General features: G+C 41.6%; 1 protein-coding gene across 1 annotated transcript in view; it reads left to right on the forward strand.

Moving 5' to 3' along the window:
- The first annotated feature begins 428 nt into the window (after positions 1 to 428).
- Positions 429 to 19,902, forward strand: part of GPI (glucose-6-phosphate isomerase) — a 28,829-nt gene continuing 9,355 nt past the window's right edge. The window contains exons 1-9 of the mRNA XM_024195876.3: positions 429 to 566; positions 5,746 to 5,836; positions 7,482 to 7,550; positions 11,698 to 11,817; positions 14,519 to 14,602; positions 14,705 to 14,851; positions 16,908 to 16,979; positions 18,171 to 18,215; positions 19,270 to 19,323. Coding sequence (XP_024051644.2) covers positions 448 to 566; positions 5,746 to 5,836; positions 7,482 to 7,550; positions 11,698 to 11,817; positions 14,519 to 14,602; positions 14,705 to 14,851; positions 16,908 to 16,979; positions 18,171 to 18,215; positions 19,270 to 19,323 — 801 coding nt within the window. The 5' untranslated portion in view covers positions 429 to 447. The remainder of the gene's footprint in view (positions 567 to 5,745; positions 5,837 to 7,481; positions 7,551 to 11,697; positions 11,818 to 14,518; positions 14,603 to 14,704; positions 14,852 to 16,907; positions 16,980 to 18,170; positions 18,216 to 19,269; positions 19,324 to 19,902) is intronic.

The raw sequence follows: 19,902 nt of genomic DNA on the forward strand, positions 1-19,902 counted from the left end.
GCGGCGCCTTGCGGCTCGGGGACGGTATGAAGCTCACACAGGCCGCAGGGCACAGTTTGATGCTTCCCAGTGCAAGCTGCCCCGTAGGCCAGGCGCTCATGGCCAGCCGTGGGTGGGCGGGATCGCACCTGCAGGATGTCCCGGGGGGGCTGTGAACGGGAGAGGCGTTAGCCCGCCGCCCAAGGGAGCGCTGTGACGGCTCGGCTCCAGCCCCCTGCCCAGGCTGGCCATGGGCTCGGGCGGACCCCCGTCCACAGGCCAATCACAGCCTCTCGGGGGCCGCAGCCGCGTGTAAGCGCACCCCGGAGCCCAGGCCGGGCGCGGCTCGCCAAGGGGCCGGGCTTTGAGGCCGGGGCGGGGCCGGCACTGGAGGGGCGGGTTTGCCGTTATAAAGCGCCGGTCCCCAGCAGCACCGCTCTGCCCGCCGCATCGCCATCTGCCAGCACCATGGCCCTGTCCAGCGACCCCGCCTTCAGGAAGCTCGCCGAGTGGTACAAGGCGAACGGCGCCAAGCTCGTCCTGAGGCAACTCTTCGAGGCCGACAAGGACCGCTTCGAGAGGTTCAGGTGAGCCCGCGGGCGCGCCCAGCGGCTCCGCCCCGGCCCAGTCCCCTCCCAGGGCAGCGGGGCCGGGGCTGCTGCAGGGGCCTTCCCAGCCCCCCGCTCCCAGGGCTGCAGGCGGCGGTGCCTGGCCCGGGCCGCGCAGCGCCGCCAGGGGCCCGCGGGGAGGCTTTGCGGAAGCCCTTTCCCGGGCTCTGCCACCTGCCCGAGTAGGGCCGCAAGGGAGCGAAAGCCGCCCCGGGGCGCCGTCTCCCCACCGGCTGACCCGGGTTGGCCCCAATGGCCCGTTCCCCCGGGTGCCCGCCCGCCCGGGGAGTGCAGCGCGGAGGGGCCGGGGGAGTCTCCCCCCGAGCTGGTGGTGCTCTCTGGGCGCTGCTCCTGCAGAGCCCCCTGGCTCGGCGGCTGCCCGCCTGCCCTTGACTCATCCTTGCGGCACGGTACGTGCTGGGAAGCACGGCGCGGGCTGCGGCGGGGAGAGTGGCATTGTGGGTCCGTCGTGTCTCGGCCTCTCGCATCAGCGTGCTTAGTCATGGTGAGCCCCGCGACAAGAGGGCGCTGAACGGCCCCCAGAGCCAGCAGGGTGCCCCGGCTGGCCCTGAGCAAAGCCTAGCACTGCCCCCAGCGCCTTTGCTCCCCACATGGTTACTCAAAGCACATTGCAACAGCGACACGGGATTGTGACACAGGAAGGGGAAGCACAAGGTTCGGCACAGACCGTGTTTAACGCTGCTCAGCCTCTCGGTCGAATGGAGCCAAGATTACCCCTGGCTAGCAGGAGTGATTAGAATTCATTAACATACACATGTGCTAAATCGTTATTATTGGGCTTCTTCAGATGGCTGTAGATCACGGTGTAGATATAGATACCCTAAGCTTTTGCCTTCTGGTGTACAGATAATTCCCTGTCCGGCATCACTTGGGTGGGAGATGGATGCAACTGTTGGTATCATCTTGGAAAAGGGGCTTCACACTTTATGAACTGCCTAGGTATTTTAAAGAGTACGTTAAAGACCAAGATGTATATTTCTCCACATTAGTGTCTAAGCTTTCTTGCATGCCTACTTCCTCTATACTGATGAAAGAATATTTTTAAATCCTCATTTTTGTGTAATGGTTGTCCTATGACCCTGGTAACAAGATTGTGCCACCTTGTACTCTAAAGTCTGTAAGTTTTTAAAACAAATATTTCAGTTTCTTTGTAGCAGAGAAATCAAATTCTGGCTTGCAAGGTTTCCCTGTCTCTAATACAGCATTAGGGACTGAATTTGATAGCTTCTTTTTTTGTTGAGAGGCGGGCAGGGATGTCTATAGGTGTGACTAATTAAGATAAAGTTGAAATGAGATTATCAATAAAATGTACATCCTCTTAAAGTCTAGAACACCTATTATTTCACTCTTACTTTGCATGCCTAATATTCACAGACATTCTGTGTTATCCTGTTTGTTACATTCATCAATGGATAATACTCCTCCTTTGCCACACACCTGCCTGAGGAAAGGTCCCATTTGCCAATTAGTTTGGCATACTTCATAGTTGGAGGCAAGAGTGAACACGTCCCACAATGTCACATGAATTTGAACTCTTAAATAAAAAATGCATAAGTCTTCTGACAAATGCTGGGAGCAGTTAATCATCACCTGGATTATAGTTGACTGCTCCTTGAAATTCAATCTCTAGTTCTGGCATACTGACTGAAGAAGCAGATTCCAGAAGCATGGGTTGTCCACTAAGAATACCTGACCATCAGCTGTGGAGGGTTCAGCACCAAAACTGCTGGCAGCAGCGTAACCCCAGCAAATCATAAATCCATAGATATCGCAAGCTTTTCAGAAGCAAATAGCCAGTGCAGCGTATGCAGTGCTGGTATGTGCTCGTAACAGATTGTCCCACTCAGGAAAGACCACTACATTCTGCACCAGCTGAAGTTTGAGTGCTTCTCAAAGATAGCCCTAAGTAGAGTGCGTTGCTGTAATATAGCTTGGCAGTTACAAAGACATAAATGATGTAGTAAGGTCTATGTCAGAAAGGAACAGAGAGCCTCCAGGCTAACAGCGCGTGTGTGTGTGTGTGTGTGTGTGGGAGGGAAGCATTACATGTCGCCTGGGAATTTGAGCAGTGATGGATTCAAGGTTGCAAATGGCTTCTTAATATATTTAACATTGTAGGGGGGACCAATATTCTGTATGGTACCACGGTAATGGCTTTACAGGAAACTGTTACATCACTTAAGTGTGGATGTGGCTTACGTGACAAGTCCATTGTTTTCACGTGGGTGCCGCATTGCAGAATGTGCACTGTAGCAGAACATTATTGATCTATGGGTTTTTTGGGTTTCTTCTGACTAAGTGGGTATTCACCCACGAAAGCTTATGCTCCAATACATCTGTTAGTCTATAAGGTACCACAGGACTCTTTGTTGCTGCTTAAGAAGAGTATGTGACTCTAGAAGTAAGAGTTTAAAATAAAATTACATTGTACCCATTCATACTCCAGATGAGGTGTGGGTGGTAGTTAGATTTGTTGTGGTAGCCCACAGCGGCTACAATGATCAGATCATCTCTCTTATAGAAGATAAGTTGGGAAGTTCCCCTTCATTCGTCTGAACATAAGACGCATGAAGCCCAAGTTTCAAAAATGTGAAGTTAAGGTAAAATTTACCATACATGGAATAGATTATAGCCTCTGTTGCTAACTTCCTTGTGCTTAATTGTAGTCTGGGATTGTTCTTAGAATTCCTCAAAATGAGGAAAAAGCTATTCATATACTAAAGGGTATGATATTTCATTAGTAAAGTAGGTTCAAACTTCAGGTGCATTAAGGGATTTAGTATCAATTTAAAAATGTGACAAACCTATATAAAATGTAGCTTCTTAAAGAGCTTGTCTCAACGGGTGTTATACTACTTTAGCTCAATCTGTTTAGAACTGTACAACCCCTAATATGGATGTAGTTAAATGATTAAAAGGTGCCTATACAAGTATAGCAAGCTTTATCAGTATAAAGGTGCTTATAGCAAGCTATATTGGTATAAGAACCTTTATACCAGTATAACTGCAGCCACACTAGGGGTTGTATATCTAAAAGTGTAGAGGAAAAACTATCCAGAGACTCCAGTTGGAAGGAGCAGCTGTAGCAGCAGCCAAAGCAGGGACTCTTCAGACATGCAGAGAACTTTCTACAGTTTTGACTGGACTCTCTGCCCTGCGCTGACTGGCTGCTTTTTTGACCCTTCTCCCTCACAGTTGCATCACCTCCGCTTCACCCACACATGCCCCTCTTACTCTGTTCTCCCCTTGCCTGTCTTCCTCTCCCCACTTCCCTTCAATGTTTCCTCTCCTTTCACTTTTCTTTCCATTTAGCTGATCCACTCCAACTTCCCCCCATCAAAATAAAATGTGAAACTAATGATGCTTGCTGCCATCACGTTGTTCACTCTGCTTGTGTTCTATACCCTTCCCCCACTCTGTCTTGTCAATTTAGATTGTAAGCTCTTTGAGGGCAGGATCTGTCTATTATTGTGTTTATACAGTGCCTAGCAAATGGGGTCCCATTCTTTGGCCCTTAGAATAGATGCAGTTATTACTTTTAGTGCTGGGAAGTAACACTTCCTAATCAAAATAGTCCACAGTGTGTGTGTATATAAAAAACAAACAAACCCGCTGGTGACCAGGCCCAAGAGTAAAAGCATACTTAACCTGAGGAAACTGGAAACATAGACCCAGCGTTAGAAAAGTATATAAGATGTGGTAGAACAGGCTGATCACACTAGTATGCTGTATTTGAAGTGGAAAAAGAATTGTACTAGTCTTACTATTTGCTTTTCTGATGCCTGCCTGTTGTTCTCTTTGATGGTACCCTAAACCTTTTTGCCAAAATATCTTCCTCTCCCCATTCAAATCTGTCCAGTAATCTTAGTTCTGCTAGGATTAGGGGGGGAAAAGAAACAAAAAAACTAAATTAATGGACCCAGATGTACATGCCTAACTGAGATACTGATGTTACAATAATAACCCTAGTCCTTCGTCTCCCCATCTTGATCCACCCTCCCTATTTGTGGCCCTTCCTTGTTGTGTCACATCAAATTTGGGCTAGGGGCTATTGCTCTTGTTAAATTCCTAGCACAGCTGTGTACTCCAAAATAGTGTGTAAATTGTGTTCAGACACTGGGGAAGGGAAGCTTGCTGCAGAAAGACAAAGGAGATAATAGTGAACTCAGGATCAGAATCCATGTTGAGGTGTTGAGTACCTGCAGCTTCTATTGACTTCAGTGGGACTTGTGGGTGCACAGCACCTGGAGCAAAAGAAAAATAGTATAGCCTAGGGGGGGCAAGATTCCTTGGGCAGAGACTCGGTTTGCTATAGTGTTGGAATGAGCTATAGGAAACTGTTTTGAGTTTTGCCTCCAGAGGAGAAGAGTGTGCTGTGAAAGTAGTCCTCAGTGCAAAGAAAATTAAGATGTGTATATGACTGGAGGATTCTGTTGCTTTGAGCGGTATGGCATAATTAGAGCTTCCTACTATAGCGAGGGGCTAATTAAGTAGACCATCTTCCAAGAAGACTCATGCATGGCAATACATGATTTGTCTTGATGTTACTTCTAATAAACACATCTTCATGTTGCAGCCTTCAACAGATCTAAGGCTAAAAATGCTGATCTTCTGAGATTTAGACTGTTCTTCAAACAAGGATTAGTTAAATTTGGAGAGCTCCACTGGGACAGTGAGGATTAGATTACACAACTCACAAATGGGAATACTGAATGGAGCAGAGTGCATTTTTTTTTTATACTTGGAGTTGTAATAGATTTTTTTTTTTTTTTTTAAGCATACTTGCTTTTGTCATACTTTCATGCTGGGATGAATATGAATACTTGATTGTTTTCATCTTGTTGCATTTATTGAAATGACTGGCATAAATGTCAATGATTGTTTCTATTTACTTTCTTCAAGTAGAAAATGGACACTATAGTTTAACTTGTTGGAATATTATAGTCAAATTAAAAAATAGTTTAGTATCTAGTAAATCGTCTTATGAAACCTGTTGGGCAAAACTGCCCTTTGGGCTATTCTTACTAGCTTTGGTATGTTTGGGGTTCAAATTATTTGGGTAATCTCTCATTACTTGCATGCTTAAAACAAGAGCTCTGTAGGAACTTGCAATTTAACAAACCGTCTCTGTTGGCAGTGTGACTCTGAATACTGATCATGGGGATATCTTGCTGGATTATTCGAAGAACCTTGTTACAGAAGAGATCATGAAGATGCTGATAGACCTGGTAATTCCTTATGTTCACCCTGATCTAATAAAAGGTGAAAACAAGTTGTAGAAAAATGAGGCGCTAAATCCTTCCTGGCACAGTGTGTTCTAGCACAGGACACGAAGGTCCAGATCGGGGTAGGCAACCTATGGCACGTGTGCTGAAAGCGGCACGTGAGCTGATTTTTAGAGGCACTCACACTGCCCAGGTCCTGGCCATCGGTCCGGGCGGCTCTGCATTTTAATTTAATTGTAAATGAAGCTTCTTAAACATTTAAAAAACCTTATTTACTTAACATACAACAATAGTTTAGTTCTATATGATAGACTTATAGAAAGAGACCTTCTAAAAATGTTAAAATGTATTACTGGCACGCGAAACCTTAAATTAGAGTGAATAAATGAAGACTCGGCACACCACTTCTGAAAGGTTGCTGACCCCTGGTCCAGATCATTCAGGGTATTGGGAAACTAAATACTCTTGAGAGCTGGGCTGAAGTTCTTTCCCACATTCACAAGGATTTGGTAGGCATTCAGCCCATGAAGCCCCTAGGATGGTCTGCAGGTATCTTCACAGCTTTGCTTTCTGCCCCCAAGGCAGCGTGACTGTCAGGAGCTATTCTACCAAAGCCGCCTCGCTGGCCCCAAGCCCCACCTCAGGAGGGGTTTGGCTGTGCAGCAGAGCAACCAACATAAAACAATACTGATGAGGTCTGCATTAATATAAGATGGGACTCCTCATGGAATTGAGAATGGGAAGATTATGCCATGAAAGATGGCTGTTGTCCGCTCCCTAGCTGCAGAACACTAGCAGAGGGCTATTGTACAATCTGGTGGGGGAGTATATCTGAGAGCTGGCTCCAAGTACCACCACAGCCCTGTCTACATGCTGGCATTAACCATATAACAATTGGTCCGTTCTGATGTAATGAAATATCTGTTGGTGGAGCCAAAAATGTTTCCCCCGTCAATCAGATGCTTTAAAGATCAGTGCAGGTCTTTTCAGCAACAAACTTTTTTTTACATTATAAAAAAGGAATCAAACTAAATTAGTACAAGTGTCAAGTCCTTAACAGAATTACATCTGCAATTTAAAAGTGATGCATGAAACCTCTTTTGTTGCTTAAATAGTCATCTGAAAGCTTCAGTACTGCCATTTCTGAAAAGATTTGCCTGGATAACCTCAATTCAGTGTGATGTCCAAATTTACCATCCTCCCTGGCTACTTAGTTAGATGAAAGACCAAGACAGTCTTGTATCTGTGCTGCATCGTATTTGGAAGTACTAGCAGAAATTTGGGCCAGCAGTAAAAAAATTACTTTCAATCAATTTTCTGTTTATTAAAATAAATAAATCGGCTATTGACTGGTGTATTGCTGATCTTGACAAGATGAAACTGAGTAATTTAAAAAAGTTGAGATTGTTTTGTCAGTTTCACCTATACCACTCTCCCCTCAGTGAAGGAACACCCTCTAACCAATCTCCTTTAAAATAGGAGAACGAACTCTTACAGCTGTAAACTACTGGCAGCCAATATAACTTTTGTTGTTGTAGCAAGTTTATTTTATGGAAGAAATTCTTGCCTTTCTAATGCAGTTGGGCCTACCTGGAAGGGGCTAGTTACTTCTACCCTTAAGTGAATGATATATTTTTACCCTTCTCAGGCAAAGTCAAGAGGTGTCGAAAATGCTAGGGAGCAAATGTTCAGTGGAGAGAAGATCAACTTCACTGAGGTAAGGTTATTTCTGTCTGTGGCTATGTCACCTAGGTCAGTAGCTCTCAACCTTTCCAGACTACTGTACCCCTTTCAGGAGTCAAATTTGTCTTGCATACCCCCAAGTTACACCTCACTTATACTACTTGCTTACAAAATCAGACACAAATACAGAAGTGTCACAGCACACTATTACTGAAAAAAGGTTTACTTTCTCATTTTTACTATACAACTAAAAAATAAATCAATTGGAATATAAATATTGTACTTGCATTTCAGTGTATATAGAGCAGTATAAACAAGTCATTGTATGAAATTTTAGTTTGCACTGACTGCACTAGTGCTTTTTATATAGCCTCTTGTAAAACTAGGCAAATATCTAGATGAGTTGATGTACCTGCTGGAAGAGCTAGGGGTACACATCCCCTGGTTGAGAACACTGACCTAGGTTATGCATATTTATGCTGGAGGGGTGTGGGGCTGGAAATTACTACCATATGGCTACTTGTGATGCATTGAACTATTAAATGTGGTGGTAGTATTTATTTCTTTGCTCATGTACATCACCATACACACAAGCTCTGGGGAGAAGACAAAAACAAGCAGTGATATCAATGGCAACTGAGGTGGGGTGGAGAGCTGGAGACCAGCCTTACAATTTACTGGGCCCCAAGCTGCTGGAAGTGGAGGAAACTGGGCCAGAAGTTGTTTCCCACATTGGCCCGGTTCTGAAGGCATTCTGCTGGAGAAGGGAAATGGGACCAACTGATGAATTACAGAGCTGATACCTTACATGGGGCAGGGTATTGGATCTAAGGGGCCACTTCCTTTTGCTTCTGCTTAAGACCAGTCGTGGTGATGCTTGGCAAATGATACAAGAATTTCTAGTAAGAACTTCTGCTTTGTGCTGTTGAGGATACTTATCAGTGACAGTTATAAACCCTTTTTTTTTTTTTTGGGAACTAGCCACCTATTGCATCAAGAGTACAAATACCTTCCCTTTTTTCTAGGTCTGAAAGCGATCACTGTATCCAGATTCTCCTTTATTAGAACACACTTGCTCAAAGTTGGTGATGTGTGCTGCATAGGACTTTAGTTAGGTTTGATACAACAAATTAAGTAGCTGCTCATCTTTTTTAAATTGAGAATGGAAGAAAATCTGCATGCTCTACAGTGTAGCTCAACCAAGCGGGTTGTCTTAAATATTAAAGGTCCTTTCACATTGTAGAGCTTTTCTGATGAAAGTTATTTGCTTGTTTTTATTGACTGTGAACTTGCAGAGACGCTGTTAAACCCTTTGCTTTGAAGAGCTCAGCAGTTGTATTATGTTTTGCTTGTGAGTATTGAGTGTTTGTAGAGGTGTTTTGACGTGTTCTGATAAAGCAGCATTGGAAAGGCAGTTTCCCTCCCTTTTTGTTTTAATCCCTTGCATTTAAAGGACAAAAGTAAAATAAAGCCTTAGCTGGAGATAAAATTGTTGCCCTTTTTTTTTTTTTTTTAAGGCAAGCAGTTAAAACTTCAGTGGCTAGAATGACTACAGACCATTATAAAAACCTAACTTTTCTTCAGAAAGCTGAAGTCTGTGTTTGGACCCAGAAATAGGAATTTAGCCAGTTTGTACTTGCAATTGCATATGTGCAGACCTCAAATTTCAACTGTCTGAAAATTGGGTCTTTGTGCCAATCAAACCTCTTCTTTTAATTCTGATCAGTAATCCAGAAACAATGCTTGGAAGAGTTCACTGGTTCAGAATGAAATTACTATTTTTTTTCCTTCAGAGTTTCAAAGTCAGTGCAGTCACAGTGATTGTTCATACCTCCCATGTGCAGTCACCCAGCCCCAGGTGGGAGCACCCTGCTTTCTAAGACTATCTTAGCTGAGCAGGGCACAGCTCTGCCCCATTTAGCTCTTGATTTTTATTAACTATCTGGGGTTTGGTGTGAGGCAGGGGTCGGCAACGTTTGGCACGTAGCTCGCCAGGGTAAGCACCCTAGCGGGCCGGGCCAGTTTATCTACCTGCTGGCATGGCAGGTTCGGCCGATCGCGGCCCCCACTGGCCGCGGTTCGCTGTCCTGGGCCAATGGGGGCGGCGGGAAGCCACAGCCAGCACATTCTTCGCCCGCGCTGCTTCTTGCCGCCCCCATTGGCCCAGGACGGCGAACTGCAGCCAGTGGGGGCCGCGATCAGCTGAACCTGCCATGCCAGCAGGTAGATAAACTGGCCCGGCCCGCTAGGGTGCTTACCCTGGCGAGCCGCGTGCCAAACGTTGCCGACCCCTGGTGTGAGGGGTGGGTGGTGAGGTTCTACCTCCCTTGGTGGCTCAATCTGGCATAGAGTCTGGCTTATTACAAGGTAGCCCATTTTAACTACTCCTTATGAGGCTGCTCTCTTCCCTGCCTTGGAACAATATACCAGTCAAGATAACTGTTCACCAGAGAACTCTATCCTAAGCTAACATTATTTCGAAGGAGTGGACTTTGTTCCCTGCTTGGCCTCCAATACTTACTCCCTACTTCAAGGGCTGCTATGGAAAGAGGTAGTGCTACAAAAAATCACCTCTGGTGACTCTTAAGAGTCCAGGAACACTTGCATTTATGAGATTCCTAGCTCTCCTTTACAGTTAGCAGAACTATATCAGAAGGTTGACCTGTAATCAGATCTGTGTTTAATTTACACTCCATCTGGCCAAGCAGAACATCATGTCAAATAATTTTTTAAATCAGAAGTGTCCTGATTACTTAAATATTTTTTCTGTTTGATGGTATCCCTTTTAACATGTCCAAAGCAATAAAGATTCAGAATTGACTTGTAATCTAATTTAGAGAACATTCTAAATCTAAACAAGCTGTTGACCACACTTAAGGCTGATCTATATTTTGATGCTGGAGGCATTGGCTGTCTGGTGTGCATGTATGCAAAAGTCCTATTTAGTGCACCCATGCATAGCCATGCCAGGTGTACATCCCAGATAAGTTACAACTTGGATGGTAAACTACTGTTTAATGGTCACTGCAGCAGTAATAAATCTCTTCAAATGCAGTATTTATCAATTTGAAAAGTTTTAAGATAAAAATAAGTAGAAATCAGTTCAAGTACTAATATATTTGATTCCATGGTGGAGAGTGACCAGGACCGTCCTTCATCCCCAATTTAAAAACAGGGTGCATCTTCATAACTGTATAGCTCAGGAAGCTCCTGAGTCTTCTGACCCAGCAGCCACCAAAGCTTAGTTTGGATTGAGTACTGTAATTTAACCCATAAACGTTGGCGGTTCATATCTTCCTTGTTGGCTTTGCCTCACAATGCTCTTTCCATTGTAGCAAAGAACAGTGAGACAGACCAGGTGAATTATTTAACTGTAAATCCTCCACCCTAGATTACAGCAGCAACAAACACATCACTGCAGATGGTGACTCAAATTCTGGCCTCTGATATAAGCAGGGGTGTGGTGCATCTGAGATTAGAATTTGGCACTACCCTAGAATTCTAACATAGCACACAAGTATTTGGGGCCCGTCACTGATAGTAGTGGAATAGAAGAACATGCTTATCACCTTTCCCTGTCACGTGGCTGCTACTTATATATGCTTATTTATCTTTTCCTTTGTATTGAAGGGGCTGTTACTGCTGCAGTTGTTGAGAAACTGCTAAAGTACATAACTCCCTTGAGTTACTGAATATAATTAGGAGTTGATCATAAAACTATCTTCAATCCTGAAGACCATAATTTCTACTGAACTCATTAGGCTTACTGCAGAAGTATGAATTGCAAATGTATTAAAATTACTTATCAAAAGATCAAGCTTTAACTACAATTTCAAATTCATTACCTCTCACAACAATCTATTAATGTTTGCCTAATATGCATACTACATACTTTACTTTTCTAGAAATGTCTTGGACAGTTTTCCACCAACTCTGTCAAACTGATCAGGTGCTTAGATACCACAGTGAGCATGTTAGAAATAGTGAGAGAGAGAGAGATGCAGGCTACTGGTCATAGAAGACTTTCAAGTTAATAGTCTGAGCGATCCTTAGATAGGCAGGCCACATAGCCTTTAATGCTATACTGCTGCCTTCTGGGTGCTGTGTTTGGTGTATCTACACTGCCAAACGGCCTCTGTTAATATTTTATGGTGTTTGTCTCCCATGCCTTCTTGTTTCAGAATCGGGCTGTGCTTCATATTGCCCTGAGGAATCGCTCCAATGTTCCAATATTCGTGGATGGCAAAGATGTAGTCCCAGAAGTTAACAAGGTGTTGGACAAGATGAAACACTTCTGTCAGGTATAAAGTCCTCAGTTAATTGATTTGACCTGTTTACTTTGCATAACTGTGTTGTTGCACTTATAATATGGACTACTACAGTACCTAACTAGTCTGAATGAGGGACAGTAGTAGCTGGATGAACAAAACAGATCCATATATGTACCTGTCTTCCAGGAATGGTTACTTTTTTCTCAACAAGACTTGCTAGAAAAACACTTTCCTGAGTTTAAATGCAAACTTTTTTGTTTAAAGTAATATTTTTCCCTCCTCTTCATAACTTGTGAGTTCCAGTCATATAAATATTGGGCACAAATGACAACTAGGCACCAAACACCTAATGACTTCTCCCTCCCCTTACTAATTAATCACTTGGTTGTATGTCATTTACTGTCGAAATGTTTGTCTAGAAGGACTTCCTCCTTAGTCATTATTTGCTAATGTGAGTGCAGTCAGGAGGCTCCCAGCTCACTTGGCAGGTGCTCCAACAATTCTACAGTGTATTGTAGAAGGTGTCTTGGATTCTTTCCATGGTCTTCTAATCATGTAGCTTTTTTTTTTTTTTTTTTAAGCATCTCAAGGTCTTGCATAAGGCATATGTAAGAGTCAGCTCTGTTTGTTTGCAACTTCAGTGTGAGAATTCTTTGGTCTGCCCCCGGCTAGTCTAAACCTTGCACCTTCTGCTCTCAAATCATAAATGACTATTGTCATTGGTTTAGTACATTACAATCTTTAAAATGTAGATGTCTGTCAAACTAGTTCTAGACACTCACTTTTATAGTGACAATTCTTTGATTTAAGAACAGTTGGCTAGGAACAAACATGGAGAACAAACTGGGTATTTGCTTAAGTTTTGGATGAATTTCATATGCCTGAATGCCAAACTCAAATGCTTGATAAGGGCTGATCAATATACATGGTTCTATGTATCTTAAACCTGCCAATACATAACAAACACGTCAGTGAGGTACAGGGATGACAATGGGGTAAACCTTTGCTTATGAGACTGTCAGTTGTAAATCCTGCCCAGATGGTAGTGACCAAAAGTTACCCTTGCCTGATGACTGCTGGGTGGCCTATGTGAAATGAGTTTGGAGTAGATCCAGTTCCCAGTGGAGAAGTGCCCAAACCAAAATAACTGACACTAATTGGCATCTTTTGTTGGCAGCCTCAGCCCACAGTTAAGAACAGAATGAGCTGTAGAAGCTCAACAGTCTTTTATCCCCTAGAAGTTCTCCCTCCTGGTCAGGATTAAAATGTACTGGTGGTATAGTGTGGGGAAGCATCTACTGCTGTCTGTGCCATACCTGTATTGCAGGTAAGGACTTCAATATTCAGAGCTAGCAATTGGGCACTTTGCTTGCAGACCAGAGCCCCTGTCTGAGTGACAAATAATAATGTTTAAACATCATTCTAATCTTCCCTGTGTTGGTGGAAACTAAAGGGTGCTTGATTAAGCCTTATCTATTAGGCTAAAAATATGGTTCTTTTACATGGTTTTAAGAGGCTTTTTTAAGAGGTTTTTTTGTTTTGTTTGTTTTTTTTCGCTTAAGTACCCTGTAGCTAAGATTGTTATAAGATTGTTATAAGTTGTTACATGACTGTACATCTACAAGCTTTCTTCAGTAAAGAATCATTCTATCATAACAAAGCATGTCTGGGGAGAAAGTATTAAAATAATTGGAGCTCAGATGATTATTTCTTTTCTGCAATCAGATTAGCTTTAGAAGTGGGTAACATTTTCAGCTCTCCGAGGTAGTGGATGTGGCTCATGTTTGCAAGCTTACCTCTGTGCAATGAGTGGGATTAATGCACAGATGGTGGATGATGGGCAAATGCAGGTTGGTATTTTGGTATTCTACTAGTTTGACAGCTTTTATTCAAGACTTTCAGTAGCTGGCAGACCAACAAGAGTAAGGCTGAAGCACAGAACTGATTCTCTTAATACAAGACCTGTGTACAATGGAAAACCTTTGAATATTTTGTTTAGACATAGATCTTGTATACCCATGATACTTTTTAGAACAAGTGTTCTATTATATCTAGCGAAACTTACTTATTTTAATTAGAGGCCCAATGCAGAACTTCAGATCCAAACGCCTCTGAATTTAAGTTCAAATGCAAACCAGAATTTAATCGCTCAGACTCATCTCTTGATATTATATAGATTTTTAATTTGGGTTGCTCCTTTGATATTCCTCCTCTTTAACATTCATATTTATTGTAATTGCCATGATGGAACAGAGGAAGGGTTATCCTGGTCTTTTATTCTGTTCTTGTAAACTTATGCACTGGTATTAGTATGCAGTACTTTGGCTGTGGTATGAGGAAATCACTGGCCTGTATGAAGCTTTAACATTAGTCACTGCTCTACAGTAAGGGCCCTATTCAGTCTTGTGAAAAATGTACCGCTCCAGTTGGAGTTGAGTGAGGGGAGTATGTGCATATGTAAAGGTTGACCTTTGCCCTTTATAAGTCGGTATATTTGTGTCGACAATGATCAAGCCTTTTTATTAAAAACTCTCTAAATCCTTTTTTGTTGTCTTATGGATTTTCTTTTTGGCTGTGTATTTGTTTGTTTAAAAGGAGAACCTTTTGGGAGATTCTCTGAGGAGTATTTGTGAACCTACTCTATATATAAATGACAGTCTTGATATTGTAGTCATTGTAACTTAACCTTAATTGAAATCTGTGTATGTTCATTGGTGTATTTAAACTGCAGAAAGTTCGTAGTGGAGAATGGAAAGGCTACACTGGAAAGGCAATTACCGATGTGGTCAATATTGGGATTGGTGGCTCAGACTTGGTAAGCTCTCAAGTACTGACTTCTGCATAACTTTCTGGGGTTTTTTTGGTGTGCACACGTGCAGCAAAGATGTTACAACCTAACTATATTGTTGCTTTCCAGGGCCCTGTTATGGTGACTGAAGCCCTGAAACCATATTCCAAGGGAGGCCCTCGTGTCTGGTTTGTATCCAACATTGATGGTACTCATATAGCCAAAACCGTGGCTGAGCTTAACCCTGAGACAACACTCTTCGTCATTGCATCTAAGGTATAGCAAATATTAACACTAGTGGGTGACTTTCTCAACTTGTAAATGGCCAAAATGGAGATCACTCAATATATAAAAATTGCAGCAAGGGAGGTGGTGTTTGGACATTAGGAAAAACTTCCTAACTGTCATGATAGTTAAACACTGGAATAAATTGCCTAGGGAGGTTGTGGAATCTGTAATTGGAGGTTCAGAGCAGGTTAGACTGGCACCTGTCAGGTATGATCTAGATAATACTTAGTCCTGCCTTGAGTGCAGGGGACTGAACTAGAAGACCTCTTGAGGTCCCTTCCAGTCCTACAATTCTATGAAAATATTAACTTCTCCAGATGTTTGAATAATGTGATTTTTTTTTGTCCAAAACCAATATTTCATTGAGCCATACCCAAAGAGTCTTGTCTCCATGTGTTCATATCCCATAGATGGAATTTGTGATGTCATGTGGCTAGTTCTTTAAAATTCAAGATCAGGTTTAGCATTTTCCCCATATTTCTGATGCATTTTTCCTATTTGTTAAAACTTAGTTTTACTCCTTAATTGTATATACAATAGATCCTTCACAAAGTACAGTATACTAGTGAGATCTTATTTAAGTAGCATTCTGTAACATTTGTCACAATAGCTGTTCTACATTACTTTTTTGTATTGTAATAGTCCCTCAGAACCAGACCCTGCTGTGCTAAGCTCTGTACAAACACAAAATGGACAAGTCTGTGCCCCAAAGAACTCAAAATGTTAAATTTCTTGATCACAGTAAACATTGTAGAAGCTACAAATTGCCAGCATAATATTTTGTCAATCTGTAAGCATTCTGTACAATTTCAGTTTTACACTTGAATATAAACATACTCTAACTGCATTTCTAGAATGCTGCTTTAGGATGGTTTGCCTTAATTCAGGAACATCTTGGCTGGGAGGGTCTTTGGGGAATGCTAACTAAAACATATACTGGCTTATGTCTTGCCTGAGGAAGTTGGAGACAAAAACTTCATAGTTGTATGACTGTGGTTCTTCATTTCTAAAGCACAGCAGAACCCCCTTGGTTTTAAAGGCACAATCCCTAACAAATTCCCATGTGTGTAATGCTGACCTTGCTTTGCTTGTATTGCTCATTATCTCATTTTGGCAGTAACATAAACCAGCAACTAATGTATGGGGTAAGAAGGAAACTTCAAAATGACCACTAGCATTGTTTTGTGAGTAATTGAGTTCAATCATCACAGTTTTAGGCTCAAAATATTGCCAGATTGAAAGAGTAACAGTTCAGTTTATTTGCTAGATTGTAGTTAGATAATTGGATATATTTGGAAGGGCATGAATGGTATTTTTTTTATTTTCTTAACAAATGTGTGTTCTATAACAAAATAATTTTGGAGATGGATGGGAGTAGAATGAATGTAATGTTCATCCTTAAAGCTATATTGTGATGGTTGAGTAAATCAGAATGGCTGAAGCTGATCCTAGAAGAATTGCATGACTGACCTTGTTTGCACACTTCATAAAGCAGGAACATGTTTTCTTTAATCAGCAAAATGAAGTTGTGGCAAGAGTCTTAGCAGAAACTAAATAGAATAGACTGTCCCAAATGTGAGAAGTGGGAATGAAAACAAATAGAGCTAACAATCTAACTACATGGTTTTCCCAATTTAAGTTTCTAGTTAGAAGTCAACACTAGTCTTAGAGTGGAAATTATAGTCCAAACAGTTTATGCCCTCCTTCAAATATCAATTATATGAGCTAAAACTATGTACCTGCCAAAGAAAAATCCTTAATATTCCTTGTGTCCTCAGACCAATGTTAATGTGAAATTAGGTGTACACCTAGAAATACTAATATCTGAACATCTGTCTGTGTGCATGCACAGTGGGTGAACTTTTCCTTGAAATCAAGCTGCTGGTGTCTGTTATATAAATTTAGGGTTACTCTGCTCTGACTGTCTGGAACAACTTGATGTTTTGGTAGCCTAACTTTGTCTTGCATTCCTTAAACACCATACAGGCTTCATGTACTTTCTGTGAATGTGACTGTATTAAAAGATCTCTTTTCTGCTTTGCAGACTTTCACCACCCAAGAAACTATTACCAATGCAGAAACGGCCAGAGAGTGGCTTCTTCGTTCTGCTAATGATGTAAGTGTAATATGCTTAAATTACATAATGGAATACATAACAGAGCTTCCCCATGTCTGTTCTAAGCAAGCTCTGGAGCAGAGCCAACAGCTGCCCAAACACATGCTATAAACGTTGGCAAATGTTGGATCTGTCACATTAAACTAAATTCCATTACCACTAAAGTTACTGGTTGCATGTCTAATCTTAATCAGTGATGAAGCCACTTAGGTGTTAAGACAAATGTTTGAGTTGCACCTAAAATCCTTTGTATAAAAGTACTTGAATAGATTGTAGCCTGTATCTCAGAACCACCTTAAATATGGTACAACTGCCAGACTTCTGTGAGGTGGAGGAAACTTGAGGAGATGCTAGCCTACGTGGACTGGCCTGCCAGTACTTGGCAAAACATTCAAAGCTACACACAGTTATAGTTGAAGCAATAGATGGAGGCTGCTGCAGCAGATGTCCGAATTGTGAATAGAGGTCTTCAGTTCATACTCTGGCATCTCACTCCTTCCCTCATTCTCCTACCACTCATACTTTGAAATGCAAGTCTTATTTTTAACTAAAGAAGCAATCTCTAACCCACTCCCACTAGAGTGACTATATTTACTTTTCAAGATCAGGGTCTGAGAGCATTTCTCCTGTAAACTATTCATATAACAGCACCTCTTAGTCCAGAAATACCGAAATACTTAACCTGAATCTCTAAGTCAGGTGCTGAATTTCAAGCCTGTCACTTGGGGTTGATCCATTAAAGAACCAAGGCAAGGATTTCTGACCTTTTGATGATAGCCAGGAGTATCTTTGTAACATAATATCAAACTCAGGCTGCCCCAAAACCTGGTCAGCAAGGGTTGATGTAGACAGACCTGTTCAGCACCTTGTCCTGAAGGTTGAGTATGTTGCTCCAGGATATTTGCTATAAGAAGACCTAAACTATCTTTGAACCTTGCCTACAGTTGGGTCAGACACACATGCTACTGAATCTCTTACAATGTCTGTATTCATGATAGTAAAGTTCACAGACAGAGCAAATATACATGAATAGCAACAATCAACAATGTTTTCTTAATGCCAGCAGTAGCAAATATTAAAAGAACAGTCGTCATTGTGTCAGCACACATAAACCAGCTTCATGGCTGATCAGCAATGCAAAATATTTAGCAGTGTTGTGTTTAACTATTTTATATTTTTATTTTATTAAAGCCTTCTGCTGTGGCCAAGCATTTTGTCGCCTTGTCTACCAATGGTGTAAGTATAACACTTTGTTTAGACCTATGCTGTAGGTTCTAACAATGGACTTAATTAAAACCCTGTAAGGTGTGGAAACGTATAGGTGTGAAAACAATCCCTCATGCTTTCAAGATCATTTTGCTCTTGGAAAGGGAGTCTTCTTGCAATTTCAGGTACAAGAGAGAATAATATTCCCAATAGTGGATTATGGGAAAATCCAGTCTCCAAAGGGCCTTCAAAGGATGGCTTATTTAGGATGGGAAATGTTGCTCAGATCTGCTTTATATACTTATGCTTTTCTTTTAGATCAAATTTGTAAAAATCTCTACTCCATATCATTTTCTGATTTACAGTTCAAATGGTAGCCCCATTATTAACAAAGGGTGCCATGTCTTGCTTAACTAGTTATGTACTCTTGGGTAAAGTCCTGATGTTAAGTGGGTTTTAAACACCATTTAAACCTTTGGGCTGAGTTCTGCAATGATGAAAGTAAGCTGTTGGGTGTAAGTAGTGTAACACATAGTCTTGGCATTTGGTGGGTATGTACAGTGAAAATTTGCATGCATAACAGGGCTGTAGTGTAAAAAACTAAAGCAAATTAGTAAGAACATCTATAATAAGATGAGGTCTGCATTTACCTCAAAGCCTTCTGCAAGTTGATTTAAAGTTCCTTTCTCCTATCCCATTCTCCATTCTGGCCCTGCTGCATGCAAACTATTCATTTTGGACAACACTGAATGCCATGTTGGTTCATTACACTACTTGCCATTTACAAATTTTCTGATCAATTTACACCACTAAATTTAACTTCTTGTTTTGGGACCACTGACAGATGGTACATTGACCAGGAGGAATGAAGGATCAATCATGGCTTATTTTCTGGTGGAGGCTTTAAACTTCTGACCCAGAGTATGAAGTCAGGGAGATGTTTTGTGTGTGTGCTTTAGTTATATAGGAACTAGTATCTTTAAGCTAACTATAACTTTAGCTACATAAGCATCCTGGAGTTGCTGTTTATGATGTCTGAGTTCTCTAATACGAATGTATTTATCCATTTTATTTTTTATTCTAGCCTAAAGTTAAAGACTTTGGAATTGACACTGAGAATATGTTTGAGTTTTGGGATGTAAGTAAATGTTTAACACTAAGCAATAGATGCTAACTGTTAGAATAACTTAACCTGCTTCAGAAAAGCCAAATTAAAAGGTCAAAATCCTGGAAAAAAAATATGGAGGTGCTAAAATAAACCCACTAGTGCTTTAAGACAATAATATTAGAAGAAATTGAGGGAACATGTCAAAGTAGTGAAATATATCAATTTTAGCCATTCAGTTTAATGTCTCCCTATCAAAGGTCAGAAGAGGAGCTTTCTGTAGGCAGTGCTGTCTAGACAGCTGTTGAGTAACAGGAGATAGCTCATTGCTCCCAGAGTAGGTCTTACAAGTAGTTATTATAAGCTGTGACATTTGACTGTTGCACTCTACTGTATAATTTAGATCAGTAAAGGTCAAATATCCCAGAATCTGACCTGATATTTAGTAATGGACTCAAATTGTAAGTACAGTGAACCTTCACTCAAACCTTGTGAAAAATAAATATATCTGACCTATGCCTGAAAACATCAGACAGATCACTATATTGCTCCTTGTTACATGCCTGACAAGAACTTTAAAACCTAATTTTAAATATGCTGTTATTGAAACCA

The sequence above is a fragment of the Terrapene carolina genome, unplaced genomic scaffold (assembly GCF_002925995.2).
Source record: "Terrapene carolina triunguis isolate 2854851 unplaced genomic scaffold, T_m_triunguis-2.0 Scaffold130, whole genome shotgun sequence".
In the NCBI taxonomy this organism is placed as follows: domain Eukaryota; kingdom Metazoa; phylum Chordata; order Testudines; family Emydidae; genus Terrapene; species Terrapene triunguis.